The sequence below is a fragment of the Bos taurus genome, chromosome 7, assembly GCF_002263795.3.
Source record: "Bos taurus isolate L1 Dominette 01449 registration number 42190680 breed Hereford chromosome 7, ARS-UCD2.0, whole genome shotgun sequence".
NCBI lineage: Eukaryota > Metazoa > Chordata > Mammalia > Artiodactyla > Bovidae > Bos > Bos taurus.
In genome coordinates this window covers 14,812,709-14,837,177 of record NC_037334.1, presented here as the reverse complement: position 1 = coordinate 14,837,177, position 24,469 = coordinate 14,812,709, and the positions used below count along the sequence as shown (strand labels likewise).

General features: G+C 55.9%; 3 protein-coding genes across 3 annotated transcripts; all 3 read right to left on the bottom strand.

Moving 5' to 3' along the window:
• Nucleotides 1-2,948: 2,948 nt before the first annotated feature.
• ICAM5 (intercellular adhesion molecule 5) lies at nucleotides 2,949-9,666 on the bottom strand. The gene is made up of 11 exons (NM_001113762.1): nucleotides 9,585-9,666; nucleotides 8,388-8,657; nucleotides 7,871-8,191; nucleotides 7,361-7,648; nucleotides 6,656-6,910; nucleotides 6,278-6,526; nucleotides 5,616-5,858; nucleotides 5,256-5,534; nucleotides 4,913-5,152; nucleotides 4,262-4,528; nucleotides 2,949-3,370 (listed from the first exon to the last, which is right to left on the bottom strand). The coding sequence occupies exons 1-11, from the start codon at nucleotides 9,664-9,666 to the stop codon at nucleotides 3,096-3,098; spliced, it is 2,769 nt and encodes a 922-aa protein (NP_001107234.1). The 3' UTR covers nucleotides 2,949-3,095.
• A 436-nt stretch (nucleotides 9,667-10,102) lies between these two features.
• Nucleotides 10,103-12,387, bottom strand: ICAM4 (intercellular adhesion molecule 4). The gene is made up of 3 exons (XM_002688841.6): nucleotides 11,995-12,387; nucleotides 11,572-11,877; nucleotides 10,103-11,432 (listed from the first exon to the last, which is right to left on the bottom strand). The coding sequence occupies exons 1-3, from the start codon at nucleotides 12,368-12,370 to the stop codon at nucleotides 11,314-11,316; spliced, it is 801 nt and encodes a 266-aa protein (XP_002688887.2). The 5' UTR covers nucleotides 12,371-12,387; the 3' UTR covers nucleotides 10,103-11,313.
• Nucleotides 12,388-12,766: 379 nt separating this feature from the next.
• ICAM1 (intercellular adhesion molecule 1) lies at nucleotides 12,767-23,335 on the bottom strand (the record flags this gene model as incomplete). Its single annotated transcript, NM_174348.2, is given in 7 exon segments — nucleotides 12,767-14,158; nucleotides 14,241-14,489; nucleotides 14,620-14,874; nucleotides 14,955-15,236; nucleotides 15,604-15,912; nucleotides 20,950-21,210; nucleotides 23,215-23,335. Coding segments are annotated over 7 exon segments (1,608 nt in total). The 3' UTR covers nucleotides 12,767-13,973.
• Nucleotides 23,336-24,469: the final 1,134 nt, after the last annotated feature.

The following is a 24,469-nucleotide window of genomic DNA, read 5'->3' as shown; positions in this document are numbered from 1 at the left end:
TATACAGGACACCACTGCTCGGAAGGAGGGGCAGAGGGAGGGGTGGAGGGCAGAGAGTGTCAAGGATGGGCAGGATGGTCCCTGCTGTGGGGGTGTGAGTGAGGCCCGCTTGGCCTCAGAGGGAAGATAAGCCCCTGAGACCCCCTTTGTCTCTCCTGACTGAGCCTGTGGAGAAGGCCTAGGGCCAGATGGCTCAGCCCTCAGATCCCTGACTCACCCCATCCTGCCTTCCCTGGGCTCAGCATAACCTCTCACACCTCTCCTGCAGCTGCTACCTTATCCTTTGTGGGGTGAGGGGGGAGGGTGCTCTGCTCGGACACCACATCTTCAGAGAAGCCTTCCTTGAGCATCCAGCCTAAAATGGACACCCCTCCCACCCCACATTAGGCTCTAGTTCAGCTTCTTAGAACGCATCTCCCTCTTAGAACCTGTGGAGATTCTAAGAGGTTCAGAAGCTTCACCTCAGGACTTCCCTGGCAGTCCAGTGGTTAGGACTCTGTGCTTCCACTACAGGGGGTGCAGGTTCAATCCCTGGTTGGGGAACAAAGATCCCACAAGCCACGTGGTGTGGCCAAAAATAATTAAAAGTTTTAATTAAATGTTTCACTTCTGTACTGGTCCAGGGTTGTTTCGTTCACATTCATCTCCCCTACTGGACCATGACTTCAGAGATCCAAGCTCACCACCTCTGTGTTCTTCACCATGAGTTCCCCACCCCACCACCAGTGCCCAGCATGGAGAAGCTCTTGAGGGATAGATACAGTACACAAGGGTCTCAGATTATGTGTCTCCAAACCCCTGGCTGTTTGTATCCACCAAGTCATATCCACTAAGTCAGTGTTTATGGAGCAAGTATTGTGTGCCAGGCCCCCATGGGGCACTCAGTTGGGAATAGAACAAGGATCCCTGCTCTAGCAAAGCCAATGTTCTAGAATAATAGTAAGCAAATATTCAGTGAGGACTAATAGAATGTCAAGTAGTGATCATGCTACAGAGAAAAATAAAGTGGAACTTCCTGGTGGTCCAGTGATTAAGACTCTGCGCTTCCAGTGCAGGGGGCCTGAGTTTGATCCTTAATCAGGAAACTAGATCCCACATGCTGCAACTAAGATCTGGCACAGCCAAATTAAAAAACAGAATTAGAAAAAGAGGGCTTCCCTGGTGGCTCAGGAGTAAAGGATTCACCTGCCAGTGAAGGAGAAACAGGTTCAATCCCTGATCTGGGAAGATCCCACATGTTGCAGAGTAATTTAGCCCACGGGCCACAACTACTGAGCCTGTGCTCTAGAGTCCAGGAGCCCGCAGCGACAGAAGCCGGCCCTGTGCTCGGCAACAAGAAGGTGTGTGCGTGCTAAGTCGCTTGAATCGTGTCCGACTCTTTGTGACCCCATGGACTGTATAGCCCGACAGGCTCCTCTGTCCATGGGATTCTCCAGGTAAAGAATATTGAAGTGGGTTGCCACGCCCTCCTTGAGGGGATCTACTGGACCCAGGGATCGAACCCGTGTCTCCTGTGGCTCCTGCATCGCAGGCAGATTTTTTACCACTGAGTCACAAGGGAAGACCCCCCTGCAATAAGGTCACACACGACAACGAAGAGTAGCCATGCTCACCGCAACTAGAGAAAGCCAGTGCAGAGCAACAAAGACCCAGCCCAGCCAGAAAGGAAGAAAGAAAGAATAAGAAAGTAAAGTACATAAGGAGGTGAGGAGTTGGGGATGACACCATGTTCGCAGGGAAGGCCTCTCTGAGGAGGTGACCTCTGTGTAGAGACCTGATGGTAAGGAACCAGCTACGGGGGGTGAGGACACCTGAGGCCGAGGCGATGGCACGAGCAAAAGCCCTGTGGTAGGGAGGACTCTGTGGGACTCCGGAAACCTTGAGGACTCGGGTGAGGGCAGAGAGATAAATAAAGGGGCGGGGGTACAGCAGGGATTGCACTTCACTTGGGCCTTGTCGCCTTCTGTACCTGGCACCCAGCACTGGCTTGGCCTCTGGTGCCCCTGTTTCCTGCTCTCACCTTTTCTCCTGAAATGTTGAGGTGCAGGGGCCAGCCTGTGGAGCTGGAGCTGTCCAGGCCTGCTTCCTTCTGGCAGCTCTGTGTTCCTGCTTTTGAGGGAGGAGGAAACGGGGCAGTGGAGGCACAGCTGCTCTCTCCTTCTGCTGCAGAGGGTGAGGGGGATGGCTGGTGGTGTGCTGTGGGGGATGGGGCACGCAGCTGGTACCCTCTGTGTCTCTTCTGAATCACGATGGCCAAGTCGATGAAAGGCATGCTGGGGGACATCCCAGTGGTCCAGTGCCTAAGACTCCGCCTTCCAATGCAGAGGACGTGGGTTTGATCCCTGGTCGGGGAACTAAGATCCCACCTGCTGCGGGTGCAGCCAATAAGTAAAAAATACTGAAAGACAGGTTAGGGGTAAACTCCACTGTGGATGGCACAGGATGAAGGAGGCCTTGAGGGTGGGGCAGGGGTGGACTCTGTAATAGGAGGGACATCCCAGAGGCTGACACTCACAGACCCAGCTTTGTTTACCCATCCCTGCAGGGCCTGGGGGCCTGGCAGTGCCTAGACCCCTGGGAAGGGCCTCCACCCATCCAAGGAAGGCAGGCTCAGCTCTGCTCGGAACCGGGCCTGGGGGAAAGCTCATGTAGCTCCCACCCCCAAACACCAGCCGGATTAGAAGGCAGCGCTGGGTGGAAGAGATAAGTGGCTGAAAGGGAGGAAGGAGCAAGGTCCCCACCCTGGCCCAAGGGTCTAGGGAGGGCAGGAAACGGCGCCTGGAGAGCAAACTTCAGGTCTAGTCATGAAAAGGTGGCTTGGACCGTGCCTGACATGTAGTAGGTCCTCAAAAGCCAAAAGGTTTTTTTGAATCAGTAACCGGCAGGGCTGGGATTCGAACCCTGGATTGCTGAATCCCCATCGCAGAATGAAGCAGATGGAGCCGGAGTCCTTTAAAAAAATTTTATTGGGGGAGGGGGTAGAAAATGCGGGGTGACGCCCCTAGAATTGAATACATAAATAAATAGAACAATAAATCAGCCCCCTTGTGAGTCTGGGCGGGGCGTCCCCGGCCCGCGGGGAGAGGGGTGCGGGCTCAAGCTGACGGCAGCTGGATGGCGAAGACCTCGCCCCCTGCCGGCACCTCCGAGGTGCCCGCGGCCTCTGATCCACCTTCAGCTCCTGCGTCCCTGCCGGCGCCTGCACCCGCGCCGTTCAGACACACGGCCTCGCCTGAGCTCTCGGCCTCCTGCACGTTATACTCGCCCTTCTTGCAGGCGGTGGACTGCACGTAGAAGGCCAGGCCGGCCCCCGCGGCCAGGAGTGCTGCGCCCCCCGCCGCGCCGCCTACAGCGACCCAGAGCCACGGACCTGCGGGGTGGAGACGCTCAAAGAGGATGACGAGCTCCGGCTCGGTCCACACGCCCAGCCCGGGCCACTTCTGTCCCCTCCCCACAGAAATGAAGTCAGTCCTCATGCGCCTGGCAGGGAGCATCAGGGAACTCAGCCTTGGAGGAGAAGAGTGACCCCAGTAAAGGGCACCCCCAACTCGGGTGAAGCCCTTGACCCATTTTACACACCACCCCATCACAGGGAGGATAAAAGCCCCTAACCCCAGGGATACCAAGTCAACCAACTCTGCTGCTGCTAAGTCACCTCAGTCGTGTCCGACTCTCACCCTCAAAACGATGGGGAGGGTGATTTGGTCATTCCTACTCCCCAGAAAGACCCCAGCCCCTAGGGATTTCCCCAGCGGTTGAGACTCCGCGTTTCAACTGCAGGGGGCGCAGTTTCCATCCCTGGTCAGAGAACTAAGTGTCACATGGCAAAAAAAGTTGAAAAAAAAAAAAAGAACCCAACCCCACCTAGAGATACACGAAATGAGAGTGGGAATCTTGGGGCCTCGCCCCAATCCTCTTCTTTTGGTCCCTCTTTAACCCCCTTCTCCACAGAGACACAGTGGAGGCTGAATTGTATCAAGTCTTCACTGCTCAAAAGTTAATATAAATTCCCTCCTCATAACAGTCACATCCTCCAAGGTTCCCTTACTTTGACTCCAGTCAGCTCCCTGTCCCTCCACTTGCCATCTCGAACCCGCCATCAAAGCCCCACCCATCAGGGCGCCCCTAATTTCTACCCTGGTTCACATCAGTCTCATCTGTGGAGATTGAGAGGGAGGCAGGGGTGGGATCAATAATACCAAGGCGCAGGTCACAGCCGCCTTCAGATCCCTCACCCCGCCTCCTCCCCATTGCCACTTACCAGCCACTCGCACTGTGATGCGCCGCGTGTGGCGCCCATGCGCGTTGGTGGCTGCGCACTCGTACTCGCCGCCGTGGCTGCCCATGGCGCCAGCCACGCTCAGCGTGCTATTATTGCTCGACAGGCCAATGTTGAGCGCCCCCGGGGGCGCGCGCCAGCTGATCTGGGCTGGGGGCCAAGCCTCGGCTCGACAGGTCAACGTGAAGTTCCCACCTGGCCGCACGCCTCCTGGAGGTGAAGCAGCCAGCTCGGCCACCACTGGGCGGTCTACAGGGGACAGGATGTGGAAGGGGGCCAGCTGCTGACCAAGCGCCCCTTTTTGAGACCGCCCCTCCTGAAATAAACAGGCAAGGATTCTGCCTTCCATTAGCGTCCCCTCCCCCTACCACTGGCCTGTTGGGATTAAACTGAGCCCTGCTTCACTGAGTGGAAGGAGGTGGGGACCCAGGCCAGTGCCTTTCAGACCCAGAAACTGAGGGGAGCCGGCTTTTGTTCCCTAGAGTTTTCCTTTACCCTCATGTTAAGGCCCGGATTCCTTGTTCCTGGGAACGGGACTAGGAGAGGTGCCCTTGAACAACCCTGGGCAATGCCACCTCTTCTATTCACTGTCCTGGAGACCGAGTGCCATGTATCTGGTGCTGCCCTACTCACATTCCACGCCCACGGTGATGATCCGGGCGTCCGTGCCGTGTGCGTTGGTGGCCAAGCAGCGGTAAGTGCCCGCATCCTCTCGGGACACCCGCAGCCGCTGCGGCCGGGGCGCGCCTTCCCGGGAGCAGCTCACTTGCGGGGAGGGGCGACCCCGGGCGGAGCAGGCCAGCGCAGCAGCCTCCGCGCCTTCCAGCCAAGACTGGTGACTTGGGCAGGTAGATTCATCCATTTGCGGTGGCGCTGCAAAACAGCCACGGGGTTGTGGGGGGATGGGGGGAGTGGGTCAGGGAGAGGCCGAGACCCGGAGCGCCCCCTACCCTCCGCCCGCCTGGGCCTCGCTCACACTCCGCGCTCACGGTGACCATCTTGACCATGGAACCGTGCCGGTTGGTGGCATTGCAGATGTAGGTACCCGGTGCCAGATCACTAGGGATGCGGGGGGCTCTGGAACCTGGGTCTGGGGGTGCCAGTGGCAGCAGCACCCCCTCACTGGTGCCTCCGGAGCCAACACACTCCACACTTGGCTGTGGCTTTCCAGCCACCTCACAGGAAAAAAGTCGCCCAGATCCTTCTACCCATGTCCAGTTGCTGGGGCAGCTCACCTCCTCAAACCTGGGGCCATCTGGGAAGCAGTGCAACTGGAAGTCAGTTATTCAAGGTTATTCTGACATGCCCCATCTTGAACCGTGTTGTCCCCACTCACATTCCACTGTCACAGCCACATTTTTAGCTGCCGACCCTCGAGCATTAGTGGCTTCGCAGCGGTAGGTGCCTGCGTGCTCCCGGGCCACACGCATTAGGCCCTCGATGACCTCGGCTCCCCCAAAGCGCACACAGCTCACGTTGGGTGGTGGGACCCCAAGAGCCACACAGCTCAGGGAGACCTCTGTTCCTTCCAGCCAGGTAATGCGTTCAGGGCAGCCCACACTGTCCAGCGCTGGTGCATCTAGAGAGGGGAGTATTGTTGAGTCTGGGGTTTAGTGGACAGTCTAGAGTCCCTGGACCCTTTTCTCCCATCCTAGGCAGACAGGCTACACTCTGCACAGGGACTGGCCACCGAAGCAAAGGAGTTTGGCACTGATCACTGTTTGACCCTCCCCAGTCTTTGACCTAAAAATTGTTAGCTGGTTTGGAGCACCCACCTTTCCAAGACTCAGCTCAAACGCCACGCCCCAGGCCCCCGTGCACACTCCCACCTCCTCCTCTCCGTCCTTCTCTTAAGATCTTCCCATAATCCCGCTCACCACCTTCTCAAAATCCTGCTCAAAAGCACACCTTAGACCCTGTTTCCACACTCCTGTGTAGTCAGGCCACCCCTAGGACCTGAGAACCAGACAGAGGTGTGCCCCATGTACCCCAACTCACACTCCACCGTCAAGGTCACATCCTTGACCGCCTGGCCTTGGTCGTTGGTCGCAGTGCAGCGGTAAGTGCCAGCGAGCGCACGAGTGACCGGACCCAGCAAGCCCAGGGCCAGCACCGCCGCGCCGTCGGGCCGCGCGCAGTGCACCGAGGGCTGTGGGTTTCCGCGGGCGTCGCAGCGCAGTGTCTGCTCTGGTCCCTCTGGCCACGTCCAGCTCCTGGGACAGTCCGAATCGTCCAGCCGGGGAGCGTCTGAGGGCAGGGGCATATATATACAGGAGCCTAGACGTGAGAAAAGCCTCCACTTCCACGATACGACCAGAGATCGGGTAGGCCCTTGAGATGACGAGGAGGGAGGCGAGAGGTTAAAGGCCAACTCACATAAGACGCGCAGCTCTACGCTCTCGTTCTTACTCAGGGTCTCCCCGTCAACTTCGAGGGTGGCGTCGCAGAAGAAGCCACGCCTGTCGTCGTACTCCGTGGCGTTTAGCTGGAGCTGGGCGGGCTGTCCCGGGGCCGCGGCTGGAATTCCCTCTAGTGTGACTAGGGCTTGGGTCTCCGCTGCGCAGGTTACTGTCACGATCGTCCCCTCGGGGGCGTTGGGCTCGCTCAGAGTAAGGTGGGGCTCCGGGAAACCTGGGGCGGGGGGCATTGGCCGGGAGACCACTGACCGCGCCCCTCCCACCTCTCAAGGCTGCAGCTCAGTAAGCCGAAACTTACCCCTGCAGCCGAACAGTGCGTACAATGCAGGTTCAGAAACGCCCATCTTTCCAAGACTCAGCTCAAATTCCACACCCCAGACCCCTGTGGGGACGCCCACCCCACAGGTGGGCTGTTAAGGCTTCTCTTCCTTCTTGCCCCGCCCTCTTGAGGAGATCAGGCCACAGATCTAGGTATCCTCGTCGGGTCTGCGATCTTGCCTTTGGGGCAGCATAGACTCCACCTCTCTAGCTACTAACTAGTAGGTAGTAGCTGCCCCGCCTCTTCGGGACTCTCGGGCCACGCCTATTGGGGTACCACGGCCCCACCCACTATTGGCCCCGCCTTCGCCTTCCTCTGGCTCCACCCCCAAGGTCCCACTCTTACTGTAGACAGTCACGTTCTCCCGGGTCTCTCGGCTCTCGCCCCCCAGGGTCACGTTGCAGACCAGTTGCCTGGCTCCCTCCTGCTCTGCGCTAGCTGTGGCTGTGGTAGTGGCCATGAGAGCGTCCCCTTCGAGAGTGACATCGGGACTCAGCCTCTGGTCCCCCAGCGCCAGGTAGACACCAGCCTCCGAGACTGGAAACAGCCCATCAATGACGCAGCTCACGGGTCCTTCTGAACCCACTTCCAAGAGCCGGGGGGCAGTGAGGCGAGGGGGTTCCGGAGGCAGGGCTGGTGGTAGAAAAACAGAGTTTGAACTTTTGTACCGAACGCTCAATATGCTCTAAGCGTTTCACATGTACTATAATATGGAATTATCCTCAAGGCAGAGAGGAAAATAACTTCCAGCTGGTGAGTGTTGGAGCAAGAATCAGAATTCTGATTCCTCTGCCTTCAAAATTCTTAAACACCAGCCCGACCCCTCTTGGGCCCCTTCTCCTCCTAGCTACTCACTGAAGGTTCGGAGCTCTCTGGGGGCTGAGCTGTTTTCAAACAGCCCCAGGCCATGAGGCCGAAGGTCCAGCTCAGCACGGCAAGAGAAATTAGCCCCATGGTCCTCCCTGCGCGCCAGGACCGTGGCTGTGAGCACGGCGCCCCGCGCTCGGGGTGACTCCCCGGCGAAGCTGCGGCGGATCAGCTCCTGGGTTCCCCGCAACAGGGTCAATGTGAGACTCCCACGAGGTCCAGCACCGGGGACCCTACAGCTCAGGGTGAAGTTCTCGCCCACTGGCTGCCAAGCTGGCAGCGGCACCAGCTCCACACGATCTGGCCGTTCTGCAAGGAGGAGGAACTACGGCTGTTGGAAATGCCTGGCTCAGAAGGACTTGGCTTCGAACTCCGGGGACCAAGAAGGGGAGGGGGTGCGGATTCAGAGAGTGGGGTCTGAAGAAGAGGACCCCTTGACCCAGGGAGCGGGACCTGGAAGGGAGGGAAAGTAGTGGAGTTAAGAGCGTGGCAGCTGAGAACTCACGAAAAGTGCGAATGAGCCCACGCGCCTGCAGTGTGCGCCGCGCGCAGCGGAAGAAGCAGACGGGCTGAGTCTCCGGCTCGCGAATGTCCACCAGCTGCCGCGCCAGCCAGCGCAGACCCTTCTGGGTCCCATTCCGGCGCAGCGAGGTCTCCAGGCCACCGCGCTCGGGCCGTGGGCAGTTGGTGCTGCAGTTCAACCACAGTGATCCCCCGCGTTCCACGAGCGCCACTCGGGGCTGCAGGTCCGCCCAGAAAGGTTCCTGCGTGACGGCTGCTCGGAGAAATGCAAGGTTAGCCTGGGAGCCACCTCCCTGGGATCTACGTGCCCCTCTGCCCGAGTCAGGGATTCCCAGGGAAGGAGCAGAGGCCACAGCCGGGAGCCAAATCCTGCCGAGGTCTCGGGCTTACAAGCGCGCTCCCGCGACCCAAACCTCGAGGGTGTCTCTGGTACATGGTAGCGAAGAGTCCTGCTCTCCAAGCTGCCAGCAGAGTGATGGGGAAGCATACGGGGAGGGGAGAGATGAGAGGAAAGATGGGGTCTCCAATGCACACAGCAATGCTGGGAGGAGGGGACCCCGGGGGTAGGAAGGGAAACCACCTGGTTCTCACTGTTCTCGCCAAGAGAGGGGGAGACTGGTTGAAGTGGAGGAGGTGTCGAAAGAGAGATGAGACCGAGTCAAGCAAGGGTAAAGGAGGATTCCAAACCCCGGTGAAGAGGTGAAGAGTACGGAAAGAGGTCTGGGGCTGGGCTCAAGAAAAGAACCGCGGGAACAGCCGACAGCCGATGGACTCGGTTGCCAGGGCTCCGAGCGGAGCGGAAACAGCGCCTTTGAGTCACGGCAGTAGGTGAGATCGGGTCTTCGTTGATTTCGAGTAAGGAAGACGCCGTAGGGACTATGGTGCATAGTAGAACATAAGGAGGTACCCCGGGAGGGGTCAAGGGAGACGTGGGGTCTCCAGAGCTCGAGGATGGATGCAAAAGAGCAACCAGGATCTCGAAGAAGGTAGGGTAGAGACCTGGGCGATCGAGAAGTCAGGAAGCTGGGTCTTCAGTGTGTGTTGTGGGGAAGAGGGTTAAAGAAGGCCCCTGGGCTCAAGGTGGGAGCAGAAGCGTGGGAGCGAGGCGAGGGCGGAGAGGGGAGGAGCTTGTGGCCGCTTCTCGGGTCCAGGAACTCCGCCCCCACCCTGTCCGGCTTACCTGAGAGGCTGAGGAGCCCCAGGCCCAGGGCAGCCCAGAGGCCGAGCAGCGCCCGGTGCAGCCCTGGCGAGGGCCCTGGCATCGCCGCCGCGGGGGAAGCGCAGGAGGTGAGGGGACCGCGAGCGCTGAGCTGGGCTAGAGGACGGCGGTGCGCGGCGGGTGGGGTGTGGAGGAGGCTGAGTTGCGCTCGGGGATTGGTTTAACGTTGGTAACTTGGTTTCCAAGGAGGGGGCGGCAGCAGAGGCGGCGGTAGGGGGCGGGAAGGCGAGCTTGCACCCGGCTACCGGCCTTGGTGAAGGCGTGCTGGCAGGTGCTAGCGACCCCCGGGATCTACATGGAGGCCGGCCCCATCGCCCGGAGCCTTCTGGGGGCGGCTGCACGCTCCCGCGTCATCCCCGGCGGCGACGCGAAGGTTGTGGGGGATGCAGGGTTGTCCTTCGCAAACCCCCACCCACCACTTGCTTAGATGCCATAATGAGCTGGACTCCGAACTCCATCTCCATATTTAATCCCTCCCACCAGAGCCCCTGAAAGCGGGGATTGAGTTGGGGGCTAGGAGAGATCTGAGAAGCGGAAGCTGGGGGTGGAAAGGTTCTAGGAGATTTCGAGATGGCTCGCTCACTGATCCTTTCCCTTTTAACCCCAGGGAGCTAAGAGTTACAGCCACGCCTCTAGTCTTTCTCTGGCTCCGCCCCCGCACGCGACAGAAGGGGCGGGGACGAAAGTGACAGCGAGTTGGGAACACGTGTGCGTGCTCGCTGCGTTCTCGGGCGTCTAAATTAGGGTCGGCTCGGCTCTGGGTCTTGTATTTACCCAGCGTGCAGCAGGCACGTGTCTGCGCGGCGTGTGTGAGCTGAAGCCGCCGAAGAGCGTCCCCATCCGCTTTCTGCGCGGCGGGCGGGGCCCTGGACCACACGGGCCTTGCCAGGCATCCGCTGCAGGTCTGGATTCTGTGTCCACCCGAGGCCAAGAGGCCAACTGTGATACTTTTGACCCTGTCTCTGGGCCCCAGATTTGGACGCTCTCCATGTGCCCATCTGGCCGGGTGACTATCAGGATGTTTCCAGGCTGTGAGTCTGTGACACACACCCGCCCCCTCCCACACACACACCATATGGTTGCACCTTCTCAGTCACCACCCGGGTATCTTTTCTGCAGATCCAAGTCCGTCAAAATATACATATGACCCCGCCCACCTGTACCCTCCCTCTTAGAGCTAATGGTGAACTCTGGGGATTACTTCTCGCCCCGCCCCTGCCCTCCAGTAAAGTGCAAGGTCTAAAGGGGGCGGGGTAGGAAACTTAACATCCAATCAGAGCTGCTGTGTGGCAGCGCTGGAGCCAATCAGAAGAAGCCACACCAGGAAGCAGCCTTCTCAGATCTTGAAGCCCCCTAGGGCCCATGTTTTGCCCTTCTGCTCCTCACTGATAATGACCAGGAGAGAGGTTCTTACTACACAAGCTGGCAGTGCAGGGGGATTGGGGCTCCCGTATGGGAGACTAGAGTGAGGAAACCTCAAGGGCCCTCAGGGAGACAAGGCAACTTGGAGAAAAATGAAAGAGGCTAGGCCAAAAAAGAAGACCACTTCAGTCATAGGAGATGCCCTAATGGGGGAACTTTATGCCCAGGGGCAGAGCTGGCTGAGAAAGTCTTTATTGATCCAGGCAAGGTTCCACCAGTTGTCCCAGATTGCTTTTTCCTCCAGTTCAGCCTGCATGGACCAATGCCTCTATGCCGGAGGCTGCATCGATAGGTACTTTCGCAGACAGAGGGCCCCCACGACAAGAAAGATCCCCACAAAGGCTGCGATGGAGGTAGAGGCCAAGGCTATGGACGCAGGACTCCAAGCTGGGAATAGGAGGGGAGAATTCGAAACAGAGCGCTTGGAGGTGTGAGGACCCCCATGGACATGCTCTAGCTTGGCCCTTGCCCCCTTTTGGGGTCATAACACCTCCCCACTCCTCCCAGGATTATAAGGGTGCCTCACCGGGGACTGGCAGCGTCACGGGTGCCGAGCTACTGAGGACCACCAGGCCGTCCAGATTGAGGCGGGCGTGGCAGGTAAAGGGCTGCCCAAAGTCACCGGGCCGGGAGGGCAACAGGTAAGTCAGCGTCACGTTGGCCAGATCCAGGCCGGTGAAGCGCTCCAGGCTCTCGGAGTAGATGACTCGGCCACCGCGCCTCAGAGTCACCACGAAGAAGCCCACGGGGAAGACGTGTGTCACGTGGCAGCGCAGAGTGTAGTCACTGCCCATTAAGACCGGAGGCTCCAGGATCACGCTGCTTGGCTGTTCTAAAGCAAGAGGGGGCCGCTGGGCAAGGTCCGAGGGCTCCTCCTAGCGCGACTGTCAACTACCCCCACTCCGTCCTGCTCCCCTCACCCCAGACCGGCTTGAGCCCTGTCCCTCACTGTAGGCTGTAATCCTGGCCGTGGTCCCCCGGGTTTCTCCCGCGCAGGTGACGAAGCAGTGCACATCGGAATTCCAGGCCCTCACATCCAGCAGCTGGTAGGATACCCAGCGGGGCCCACTGAGCGTCTCACCCCGCCGCAGCTCGGTGCGGAGGCTGGAACCCTCCGGGAGTGGGCAGCTGCTGCTGCAGTTGAGCCACACTGAGCCCCCCAGCGGCACTGCCTTGAAGTCGGGGCTTAGGCGCACCCAGAACTGTGGGTGAGAGCTGCCCCCCGGGCTTTGCGTCCGCGCACCCCGACGCCTCCGCGCGCTCCCGCCTCGTGGGTAGGAGGGCGACAGCAAAAGCAGAAGCAAGACGAGGAGCACAGACCCCATGGCAAAAAGCCCGGACTGAAGGGCTGGGCGCCAGGGAGTCACAGCTGGCTCTGGAGATAAGGAGGCTCGTAGCACCGCCTCCTCGGCCCCACCTGGTGGGGAAAGGGGGGTGAGAGACAGAGACTGAGGGGCCCAGGAGCCTTGCAGGATACACCCCACCCCTACAGCTTAACAAATGGACTCTCGACGCCATTCCAAACCAAACGTCATGTTTTTTTCTGGAGAGGGATTTTTTATTTTCACTAAAGTCTTCAAAGGCCCTAATAAGCCTCACATTTGGATTAGAGCCTGAGGGCTGGGCCTTGAACTCCCAGCCTTTTCTTGGAGCAGGAAATGGGAAAACTGGTAGAAAGAGTTCCAGCTGGACATGACACCTCCCCTCAACTCACACAAGGCTGGGAGGATGAAACAGCTTTATTAGCACAGGGGAGAGGCTTCCCACGCTGTGGGGGGGGGGCTACTCCCAGGCCTCTCCTCCCCACTGCCTGCAGGACCCTCGTCCCTGCAGGAATTTGGAACTGTGTGGTCCCACTGAGATGGAAACAGGAAGGGCAAGGCAGGGGCACACAGGGGTTGGGCAGAGTTTCATGTGACCCTGTGGTGTAGCTATGAAGGAGTGAGCACCACATTTAGGCCTGCCACCAAGTGTCAGAATCCCATGGACAGAGCAGCCTGGGAGGCTACAGTCCATGGGTCACAAGAGTCGGACACATCTCAGTGACTAAACAACCAAGTGTCATTGTGAGCATTAGCAGAGATGCATATGGGTGGAGAGGTGTCTTAACAGAGGTCAGCGCTAATTCTGGGGTATAAGGGCTCAGTGGGTCATCTCTGGGCATGTCACCAGCAATACCCTATCATCATTACTAATCCCTTTCTGGGAGAAAGCAGCTTGGCCAATGGAGTGGGAAATCCTAGCCCCACTTAATCTTTTTGCCAGGCACTCTTGTGCAGTGCATAGCCCTAATAGTTGTACCTGACGACCCTGAATGAGATTCGACTGAGAGCTCCCTGAGGGCTGGAATCAGTGTTCTTGTTTACAAATTCTAGCCCCCATAGAAGGCACTCAATAAATAGCTAGTAGAAAAACCAGTGAATAAATATGTCATCATCAAGATCTGGGAACAGTCTGTGGACAGTAATGCCGGAGCTGGTTTCTGTTCAGGAAGTGTGGGGATTTGTGTTTCAATGCTGCATGTGTCTGAGCAGGGCTACATCTCTCTTCGGACTATAGGGCCTCAGCACACACAGCAGGAGGTGAGTTTCAATGTTTCCCATTTGAGTGTCCCCATGCTGGAGGTAAGGGTCTCCATCACACAGCCTCCGGCCAGGTCAGACTTTGACATCCCTCAGAGTCATGCCCTGAGTCTTGGCCCCTTCTTTTGTCTTAGTCCTGTGGCTCCAGGTCAGGTGTGAGGCCTGGGGGTCATAACTGTGCAGAAGCCATGACCCCACATGCTATTTGTCCTGACTGAGTCCTCTATTTGGTCCTCTGGCATCCAGGGAAGGTGGGTGTAGCTTAACGGCATGTGTCCACCATTGGTTGATGCAGCCCCATTTGTCATGGCTTGGGGAGCTGAAGAAGTCCTATCCTGGGGTGGGCTCAGGGCGGCGTGGATTGTGCATTCAGTTTCAAGGCAGCCTCTTCTTGGGCCTTCCGGGCCTTCTGCAGCTCGTATTTCTGGATCTTCCGCTGGTAGTTATAGACATAACCGGCGGTGCCCAGAGCACCCAAGATGAGGGTCACAGCTACTACCGGAATGACAATGTCCAGGATATTCTGGCCGTCTGTGGGGAGGACACAAGGCAGCAGTGAGTGTTGAGCTGGCCACATTGCCCCTGCCCTGCCCATTCCAGAACTCGAACTCACGGAGCACGTTCAGGACCACTTCACGGGTGACTCTGCCACGAGCGCTGGTGGCCCGACACAGGTAGGTGCCCGCCACCTCCCGCCTAACGGGCCTCAGGTCCCCGATGGGCAGCGAAGCCCCGTCCCCTTTCCGGCTACAGTTCAGCTTGGGGATTGGGTTCCCCTGAGCCTCGCACTTCAGGGTCTGTTCCGAGCCTTCCTGCCACGTCCAGTTTCCCGGGCAATCCCGCTGGTCTAGTCGGGGGCCGTCTGAAGAAACACAACAAGATTAGGGAGGGGGTCGGTAGGGGTGATGGTAGGCCTTGGAGGGCAGGAGCTCTTAGGGTCTTGGTGGTTGGGGCTTGGAACTTAGGGGTCATTGTCCAGCGGCCTCACTCACACAGGACATGGAGCTCCAGGGTCTGGTGTTTGTGGACCACCTGCCCAGCTATCTCCAGGGCAGCAGAGCAGGAGAAGTTGCTCCTGTGGTCGCTGGCACTGGCGTTCAGCTTCAATTGGGCCCTCGGACCCGGCGGCACAGCTGAGGTTCCATTCAGCTTCACCACAGCTCCATCACGGGCCACACATTCCACAGTCACAGTAGTCCATTCTGAGACCTCAGGAGGACTCAGGGTCAGGGTGGGAAGTGGGAAGCCTGGAAGTGAGACACACAGTGAGCCCCACCCCTGGCATTAGCCCCAGCCCCTTGGAAGGCTCACTTGGGTTTCTACTTACTATAGACAGTCACGTTCTCTTGCGTCCTCCGGCTGACCTCTCCCAGACTCACTGAACACTTCAAGGAATGGGTGCCCTCCTCATTTTCCTCCATCCAGGCCTTGGCCAAGACAGAGTCACCATCGTACGTGATATTGGATTCCAGTTTCTGGTCCCCCAGCACCAGGTAGACCTTAGCGTCTGAGGCTGGGAACAGTCCATCCAGCGTGCAATTCACCGGCCACCGTGAGCCTACTTCCACAATCGGGGGGACCTCAAGGTGAGGGTCGATCGATGGCAGGACTGGCGAGACAGAGCCGGTGTAAACAGGGGGCAGACAGACATCCTGAAGCCCTCTCCCCGGCCATTTCCATCCCCCGGCCTGGAACGCCCTCTTCCAGGGAAACTGGCTAGGTCACTCTTGTCTCAGGACACACCTACCGCTTGCCCTGGGTCACAGCCTTTCCAGATCATCCTTCAGTGCAGGCACCCAGCCCAGAACATTCCACCCCAGTGGCCAAGAAGATGCTCTTCCCAGAAGCCTTTGCAATCAAGGTTGCCACTTTCTCAGCAGCCCCATGGCCAGGGGCCTCTGCTTCCCAGGGACCCCGCATCCCAAGCAAGAAATCCCCCTCAGTGCATCTTCTCTGCTGGCTCCCCAGTGCCTCACCATAGGTCTGGAGCTTCCTGGGGGCCGAGGTGTTCTGGAAGAGTTCCAGCCCTTGTGACCGCAGGTCCAGTTCCCAGCGGCAAGAGAAATTGGTGCCATGGTCCTCTCTTCTCGACTGCACTGTGAACATGACCTTGGCGGGCTCCCCCTTTCCCACGGGCTGCCGGGCCAGCTCCTCCTCCCCTCGGAGCAGCACCACGGAGAGGTGGGCCCGGGGGGCCCCGCCAGACACCAGGCAGCTCAGGTTGAGTTCTTCACCCACAGGCTGCCAGAGGGGCAGGGGAGCCAGCTCCACATGCTCCGGGAACCCTGCAGGGGAAAGGGGTGTTATGTGAACAGGACAGGCTGGCTGCCTGCCCACAGCGGGTGTGTTGGGGCCCTGGACACACCTGCTCCAGGAACCTCACCACTTTTTCCCCACAACACTCCCCAAACCACCTAAGCCAGATGGGAATGTTAAGAGCTTCAGGATAACCTGGTGAGATGTCCCCAAGTGGTTGTGAAGGAGGCAAAACAACTCTTTATTCATTGCAGCATCTGAGAGTCACAAGTGGGAAAGGAACTTAAAGGCTATTGCCAGGAGTCCCAGTAAATAAATACAGTACATTTAAGCTGCCCAGTCTCTAGACTTTGCTATAAAAAAACAAAACAAAACAAAACTTCTGTTCTTCCTTCTCTCTTTGGCCATATTTTTCTGCATAGCATCTCTCACCTCTGAGGTACAAAATCATCGACTGAGTTCATTTGTTTTCTATTATTCCTGCCATGGAATGTCAGTTCAGGAGGGCAGGAATCTTTTTTTTGTTCCCTGTTGTACTGTTGGCACACGGGAGGTGCTCTGTGTTTGTAGAAAGAATGAGGTTGGAGTACCCACACCTATTTGAGGCCTTTCGGAAGCCTGCTTTTGAAGGTTCCCAAATAAACTGTCTGATCCCCTGAAATGTCAAAAATGTAAGAACAACCCACAGATGCTCAAAAAAAAAAAATACCCCCAAGTATCCCCTGAAACCAGTATCTGTGGGCAGGGTATTCACAGGCCAGGGTCTCCATTCTGCATGAGGTAAGAATTCCAAGCCTGGATCTTCCTGCCAGTGGAAATTGCCAGCATTAGCTGTGGCTTAGCATTGAGAGCCCCCTGCTCCACCCTAGACTCCCCAAGGAGAGGTCTTGAGGCTTCCCACTCCTAGTCCCTTCTCAAGTGGCCCTGAAATGTCACTTAAACAGCAGTGATGTTGGGAGTTGGTTTTGGGACATGAGTTCACCTTCTCCCCAGATTGCCAACCCCCTGAACAAAGCAAACTTTCCTTTTCCAACCAAAAAAAGAAAAAGCAGAGATCTTAACATGTTAGGAGCCTAGAGTTGATTCCTAGCTTTTCTGCTTCTTTGCTATGGGTTATGGGGGAGTGACTTTGCCACTGAACAGTCCCAGCCCTTGTGGCTATAGAAACCAAGCCTCAGTTTTCTAAGCTGTAAGCTGGGACTAATGAAGGTAGGAGTAATATTATTTTTTTTAGGACTATTATTAATCCACTTCAGAAATTGAGAGAGTGACTGTAAATGGGCATGAGGTTAATTTTAAGGTGAGGGATATGACAGATACATTCTTAAAGTAGATTGTGGTTGTACACTTCTATAAATACACCAAAGTTCATTGCATTGTACATTAAAAGCTGTTAAAAAAGAGGGGGTGAGAAAACCCCCAGGCATTCAACTCTTACTTCTGACCATCTGTTGCAAACCCTTGTTTGCAGAGCTGAAGGCCTCCTCAGACCACAGTCCCAAAATGGGACTCACATCTGCAAGCCTAGCTCCTTGCCCTGAAAGCCAGACTGGGGCAAGAGGTCTGTTCCACCGGTATCTCTCCTTGACTCCCCATCTTTAGTGCCAAACTGAGTCCTGATTACTCCACCCTTCAAATGTTTGTCGGCCACTCCCTTCTTGTACGTGTCACTGCCCATGAGATGTGTGACCTGGATTGGGTCCACGGCCAGCTGCTCTCTGGCTTCCTCTAAGTTCAGCCCTCTGCTCTAGATCCCTGGCCTGCTTACACATCCTCCATGGCTCCCTATTTCCCAAAGGAGAAATCTCAGCTTCACAGCCTGGCAGTCGAGGTCCTGCCAGACTCAGCTCCAGTGACACTGATCTTTTGATAGTCAATCCCTCTGGTTTCCCCAATCCCAGGCTGTTTGTTTCTCCACTCCAAACCTTTGCCCAGTCTGCTCCTTCTGACTAGAATGCCTGTCTTTACCAACTCCTACATGTCCTACAAAGCCCAGCTAGGGCTTCCCTCCTGCAGGAATTACAGCTCCTTCTAGAGAAAGCTCAGCCATCCAGAGATGCTCTCTTATCTTTCCACTGGTGGTGGGGCAAGACCAAGCTACAGTGTCTCCTAGGTGACGCCTTGCTACTGGGTACGCCCATCTGTTCCATTTCCCAGAGGTGAAAACTAAGGTAAAGTCTGGAAGCCAAAGAAGGAGAAACGTAGTAGTGCAAGGACTCAAACCTGGCGGGAGGGGCTTTCAGCTCTCAGGCTGAGAGGCAGACAGTTATGTGAAGATGTTTCTGGGTGGGGGTGTGGTTTCAGAGGCCACTGGGAATGTTTGGGGACTTCCCTCACTTGGCTAGCCGATGCTCAAACATCCTTCAAACCAGAAACAAACCTGATATTTACCCCAAAGCTTCTTTGACACAGGTACTGTGAAGGCAGAATGTCCTTCAGGCCTCACTGCATCATTAAATCCTTCCAAGGAGGTTTCAAGTGAAAATCAATCAGGAGCCATGGGTTTCCCCCTCTCTCCCCCACACTGGGGTCACCCAGTTAGTGAGGACCCTACTGGGACTAGGGGTTTCCCAGGTGGCTCAGTGGTAAAGAATCCACCTGCCAATGTAGGAGGCAGTGGATGCTTGTTCAAACCCTGGTCAGGAAGATCCCCTAGAGTAGGAAGCAGCAATCATTCCAGTATTCTTGACTACAGAATCCCATGAACAGAGGAGCCTCGCAGGCTATAGTCCATGGGGCCGCAAAGAGTTGGACACGACTGAACACACACACACACACATATGCTGGGACTAGAACCCAAGGCTGTCTAATCCCAAAGCCAGTAGGCCAATCTTCTTTCTTTCCTCCTTTTTTATTTTCTTCTGTTTTAATTTGAAATTCATGTCTCTATTTCTTTACCAACTCAGCTATCAGGGAAGCCCAAATGAATAATATAGTATCCATGGAATTCTCCAAGCCAGAATACTGGAGTGGGTAGCCTTTCCCTTCTCCAGGGGATCTTCCCAACCCAGGGATAGAACCCAGGTCTCCTGCATTGCAGGCGGATCCGTTTTTCCAGTAGTCATGTATGGACGTGAGAACTGTACCATAAAGAAAGCTGAGCACTGAAGAATTGATGCTTTTGAACTGTGGTGTTGGAGAAGACTCTTGACAGTCCCTTGGACTGCAAGGAGATCAAACCAGTCAATCCTAAAGGAAATCAGTCCTGAATATTCACTGAAAGGACTGATGCTGAAGCTGAAACTCCAACACTTTGGCCACCTGATTCAAAGAACTGACTCACTGGAAAAGACCCTGATGCTGGGAAAGATTGAAGGCAGAAGGAGAAGGGGAAGACAGAGGATGAGATGGTTGGATGGCATCACCGACTCAATGGCCATGAGTCTGAGCAAGCTCCGGGAGTTGATGATGGACAGGGAAGCCTGGAGTGCTGTAGTCTACGGGGTTGCAAAGAGTTGGACATGACCTAGAGACTGAACTGAACTGAACTGATTTATTGCTTATATTCATGTTAATTCACTGTCACACGTCAAAATGCCCAAAGGAAACAAAAGGTACACAGAGAAAACTAGACCCCCTGCCCTCTCCCAGAGGCCCCCAGCTTCTCTGCTCACAGCCAGCTATTATTCTCATTTACTGTGTTTCCTCTCAGGGCTCTTTAATGCAGAAACACAGTCTTCCTCACCTAGCCCCTGTGGCTCTCTAACACTGTGATAGGTGTACTACTGAGTCTGGACAGGACCTTACTTCTTTTGAACTTGACAGTACCCCTGGCAGTTTCCATCTCATTCTTTTTTAAAAAACATTTTTAATTGTTATACTAAGAAGCAGAAAACCATAAAAAAGTAAATGTGCAGGTTAATATAACTGCTTTAAGGTTAGGACTCTTGTAAATACTACTCAAGATAGAATTTTTTTAGTCACCCCAGAAGTCCCCTAAATGCCCCCATCAACCACTAGCACTCTCTCTCTGCTAGAGTGACCACTATCCCACCTAAAAAGATGGAAACAAGCCAAATGGCCATCAACTAATGGGTAGATAAAATGTTCTACATCCATACGATAAAATATTATTTAGCCATAAAAGGCATTAAGTACTAATACATGCTGTAACATGGATAAACCTTGAACAGTTTGATAAGTGAAAGAAGCCAGATACACTGGGCCACACACTCCATGATCCATGTAAAGGAAATGTCCACAATAGGAAAACACAGAGACAGAAAGCAGGCTAGTGATTGCCAGGGGTTGGGGAGAGCGGTCTCCTTCTTTTATACAGTTGCATACTATTCCAGATCGAACTGCTTTCTTTCCCCAGTTCCCTACATACGAGTGGCTTGCAAATTTTTGCGCGTCCTGATCAAGCCACAGTGAATAACCCTGCCCCCTCTCAGTTCCCTCATGGGTAGGACCATCTATAGGCCCAATTCCCAGGAGTGGGCTTCTCTATCAAAGGACCCCTTTGTGTGACATTTTTGAAGACTGCTGCCCCCTGCCCCACTGGAAGTTGTGCTTTTTGCGCCCCTACACTGTCAGCAATGTCCTAGGATTACCTGCTTCCGCACACCCTTGCCAACACAGCTGTTATCAATTCTCTGGATTGTTGCCAATAAGTGAAAAGTGTCATCTCAGGGCTAATTTGAATTCTCATCTTTTTTTTTTTTCCCCCTTTGGCCAAGCTGTGAGGCTTGCAGGATGATAGATCTCAGGGATTGAACCTAGTCCGAGGTAGTGAAATCCCGGAATCCTAACCACTGCCAGGAAACCCCCAGCATCTTTTTCTAAAGAGTCAGATCTACAACTTTGTCATCTGTTTAAAGAGGCCTAGAGAGCCAGCATTCTTGAATGTTCTGATTCTCTGACCATACTCCAAAGGCACGCCCAAGGAAGTTCAAGGAAGAGTTCCAGACCAACAATGAGACTTTTCAAAGATAGAACCCCTGCTCTTCAGTGAGACCCTGCCTTCACCCACCAAGTTATAAAGGTTGTTCCAACCTGCTGGGGACTCCCCTGTCCACCTCCCCAGCACAGTCTGCCTAGTCCAGGCCCTGGACCCAGCCACTCACAGTATACGGTGAGGTTCATTGAAGCTATTGTCTGTTCCTTGTGACAGTTTGAGTAGCAAAACAGCTCGATGTCTTCCTGCACATCACGCAGTTGAAAAACCTTCCAGTTGTCCCCACGGCCCACTTCCTCCTTGATTAATACAGTCTCTAGGCCAAATGTTGACTTTTGGTCACAGGAGTTACTGCAGTTCACCGTCAGGGAGTCTCCACGGGGTATGATGGCTTTTGAAGGATGTATTGATATTCCGGCACCTCCAGGCCCTGGAATCAAAAGGGGGGTTGTCAGGCATGACAGCTGGGGCTCATCAATATTACTGCATTCAGCCCGTGCTGGGGACACAGCATTGAACAAGACAAAACTCTGCCTTCAGTGTGGGAGACAGAAAAATTCATGAGTAAACAACATAATTAACAACTGATGCTGACAAGGGTTTTGGCAAAAACAAAATGGGATGAGAGAACAGACAGTGCCTTGGTGACTGGGGAATATGTGAGCCAGAGATTAGGATGAAGAGCGGAAGCAAGCCATTCCAGAGAAAAGGAAAATGACCTTCAGGAATAGCAAGTACAGAGGTCCTGAGGCAGGGTGGCTGGAGCAGAGTAAGGGATAAGTTGGGGGGAAACAGGGTCAAGAGAATCATGCAGGCAGTGTTAAGCCATGCCAGGGATGTGGTCTTCATTCTGAGGAACTTCTGAGCAGACGGGGAGGATTTTAGCAAAAGAGGGGCATGAAGTCAGTGTATGTTTCAATCCCAAGAGGTCAAGGGGAGGGAGCCAGTCCTTCAGGGGTAAAGGGGCTCCAATCAGGCTAGTCCCCACTCCCTTGGACAAGCGGTTTCCCCTCTCTGGGCCTCACTTTCCTCTATCTATAAAGTGGGCAAATACAGTCACCACAACTTCCGCTGACATAAGCAACTCCTAGCACAGGGCAGGTAGGCAGTGGCTGCAGATAAGAAAGAGGCGGTCTGTTCTGATGAGCTCCCTCAGACCACGGCACTTTCAAAGCTGAAAAAATGTCTCTCTGAGCCCATCCATCCTATTCGCCAACCCCCGCCCCCCCCCCAAAAAAAAAAAAAAAGATTTCTGCCTTCAACTTTGGGTCTACTCCATCTGGGATGGAGGGAAACAGCAGCTCTTTGAATTCTCCAAGGGTGATTCTGGAATCCTTCCCAATTCAGAAGGAAATTTTGAGATCGGAAGGGATGCTGGGCCTTCCCAGGTGGTAAAGAATCCGCCTGCCAGTGCAAGTGATCCAGGTTCGATCCCTGGGTTGGGAAGATCCCCTGGAGGAGAAAACGGCAACCCGCTCCAGTATTCTTGCCCGGAAATCCCATGCACAGAGGAGCCTGGTGAGCCCTACACACGAAGCGAGGTTACTCAGCTAGAAAAGGGTAGACTCCAGATTAGAGTCTGAATTAGAACTCTTCGTTGAGCTGGTAACCATGGTGTGGATTTTTCACACTCCTGCTTTTCAAAGTGGCCAGCATTTGAGGCCAGCTGTCCCGCTTCTCCTGGGCTTCCCCCGTAGCTCAGCAGTAAAGAATCTGCCTGCAATGCAGGAGCCGAAGGAGGCACGGGTTCCAGTGTCCCAACCCAGGAGACTGGGTTGGGAATTCAGTATTCTTGCCTGGAGAATTCCATGGATAGAAGAGCCTGGCAGGCTACAGTCCATGGGGTGGCAAAGAGTTGGACACAACTGAAGGAACTTAGCACAGCACACAGCACAGTTCCCCTTCTCACCTTCCTCCTAGCTGGAGGTGAGGAAGGGCTGCAGGGGCATCCCACTTCTCAACCTCTGCTCCCTGGGCAAGTCAGCCCTGGAATTCCCCTGAGCAGAGTCCTGGACTTCCCCCTAGGGACACGGGGTGAGGAACAGAATGTGCATGGCGGGGTGGGGGAGGGGGGTTCCAGTCTACCTAATGGTTGGGGCGTGTGTCTACACCGTCAGACCACCTCCTGGGGCCAGGACACAACCACTGCGAGGTGGCCACTGTTAAACGTCTCCATTTTACAGCGGAAAACCTGTAGATCCTCGGGAGGGGCAATCCGCAGTCGGAGAGCACAGGATAGAGCCATGAAGGGTCTGGGTGGGAACCCTCGGCTGCTGACTTTCAATCGGTGCCTCTAACCCCAACTTCCCAGAAACACTGACCTAAGTACGAATAGCCTTATTCCCAGCCGGTCGGGAGCCGGTCGTCCCATGGCTTCAGGGCGCACCTCGGATCCCGAAAGCTGACTCGACGGCAGCCCTCACCCCTGACTCACCTGGGAGCAGAGTCCCGAGCAGGGCCAGGAGCGCAAGCTGTGCTGCAGGGGCGGCGCCGAGAGCCATCGCAGGCGGAGGCGGGGCGGACCAGCTGGGGCGGAGGCGCGCGGCTAAGACTGTGGCGCCCAGGGCTTCGCGGGTCCTTTTATACCGCTGGGCTGGCCGAGGGGGGCCAAGGGGGCGGTGCTTCCCGGAAACCTCCTGCTTTCCCCTCCGGAACAAGGGCCCTGGCATTTCCGGATTGAGAGGGTGCCTGGCCGAAGTCGGTTATGTCCCCCCTCGGTGGCCGCTCAACACCGGAATTTCCGAATTCAAGTCCTGAGGGCTGCCTGGCGGCAGCAGCCAAAAAAATAACCCAGGGAAGGCTCCCGGAGCTAGGGTTCCTGTCCCCGGGCCAGGCTAACCTTGATTTTGCGTTTACACTGAGCTAAGAGCTTTATTGGATCCTGCCAACCACCGTAGACGGTAGGGACTGTTATCGTGTCCCTTCCACGGAGGGGTAGACTGAGGCTTCCAGCTTCGAGGGCATTAGAACTCAAGTCTAACTCCCCAGCACAAGCAGGCCTCTAATCGAGTGGACCGTCCCTCGCTTCGGTGGGGCCCAGGATCCTCCTGGGGCGCTCTCGATCACGGGTGCCCCTGCCCTAAGGGGCAAGTACCCGCCCAGATGACACCGAGATTTCTCGAGAAGCGACCGCAGCAGGCCCAGGCACTTCCAGGCGCCTGTGAACCCTGGAGGGGAAGACTCAAGGCGCATCACATCCGGGGCGCTGCATCCCCCACGGATGGGCGCTTCTACTCCCCTACTCATCGCTTCCCCTTTCGGCCTGGACCTCGGCCACGGGGGCGTCTTTACAGCTTCCAGGAAAAAAAAAAAGGAAGCCTCGTGGTCCTGACGCAGCGAGTTGCTGTTCCCAGGCTCCGCGGGGAAACTGAGGCCAAAGACCTCGACCGGGGCGGGGAGCGGGGGCGCTCGAACCCTTGCCCTCGGCAGGGAAACTGAGGTAGCTCCCAGGCCCGGAATGGGGGAGGAGAGGGGGCGCTCAAACTCCCGCCGTCTGCGCGCAGCTTCTGAAACTCCAACCCCAGGTGCCAGCACTCAATCTGTGCGGGTGTTCGCCCGGGCTTGTTCTATTTGTATTTGTAGGGAGAGGGCGCGGGATGCTGGGAGGTCCGGCGCTGCGCATTTAAGCCGCATGCCATCGCCCCCGGCTTCAGGCCTCGCCTGCGCCGGTCATCCACAAACTCGGCAAC

What these genes read in the sequence shown, in the direction of transcription:
- ICAM5 (NM_001113762.1), bottom strand. Translation starts at nt 9,666, where the DNA reads ATGCCAGGGCCCTCGCCAGGGCTGCACCGGGCGCTGCTCGGCCTCTGG. An exon ending in CGTAGAGCTGCGCGTCTTAT is followed by an intron (nt 6,527 to 6,655) that starts GTGAGTTGGCCT and finishes CCCTGCCCTCAG; the next exon opens with ACGCTCCCCGGCTGGACGAT. An exon ending in TGTGGCTGTGACAGTGGAAT is followed by an intron (nt 5,535 to 5,615) that starts GTGAGTGGGGAC and finishes ACTGCTTCCCAG; the next exon opens with ATGGCCCCAGGTTTGAGGAG.
- ICAM4 (XM_002688841.6), bottom strand. Translation starts at nt 12,370, where the DNA reads ATGGGGTCTGTGCTCCTCGTCTTGCTTCTGCTTTTGCTGTCGCCCTCC. An exon ending in GGCCAGGATTACAGCCTACA is followed by an intron (nt 11,878 to 11,994) that starts GTGAGGGACAGG and finishes CTCTTGCTTTAG; the next exon opens with AACAGCCAAGCAGCGTGATC. An exon ending in CGTGACGCTGCCAGTCCCCG is followed by an intron (nt 11,433 to 11,571) that starts GTGAGGCACCCT and finishes TCCTATTCCCAG; the next exon opens with CTTGGAGTCCTGCGTCCATA.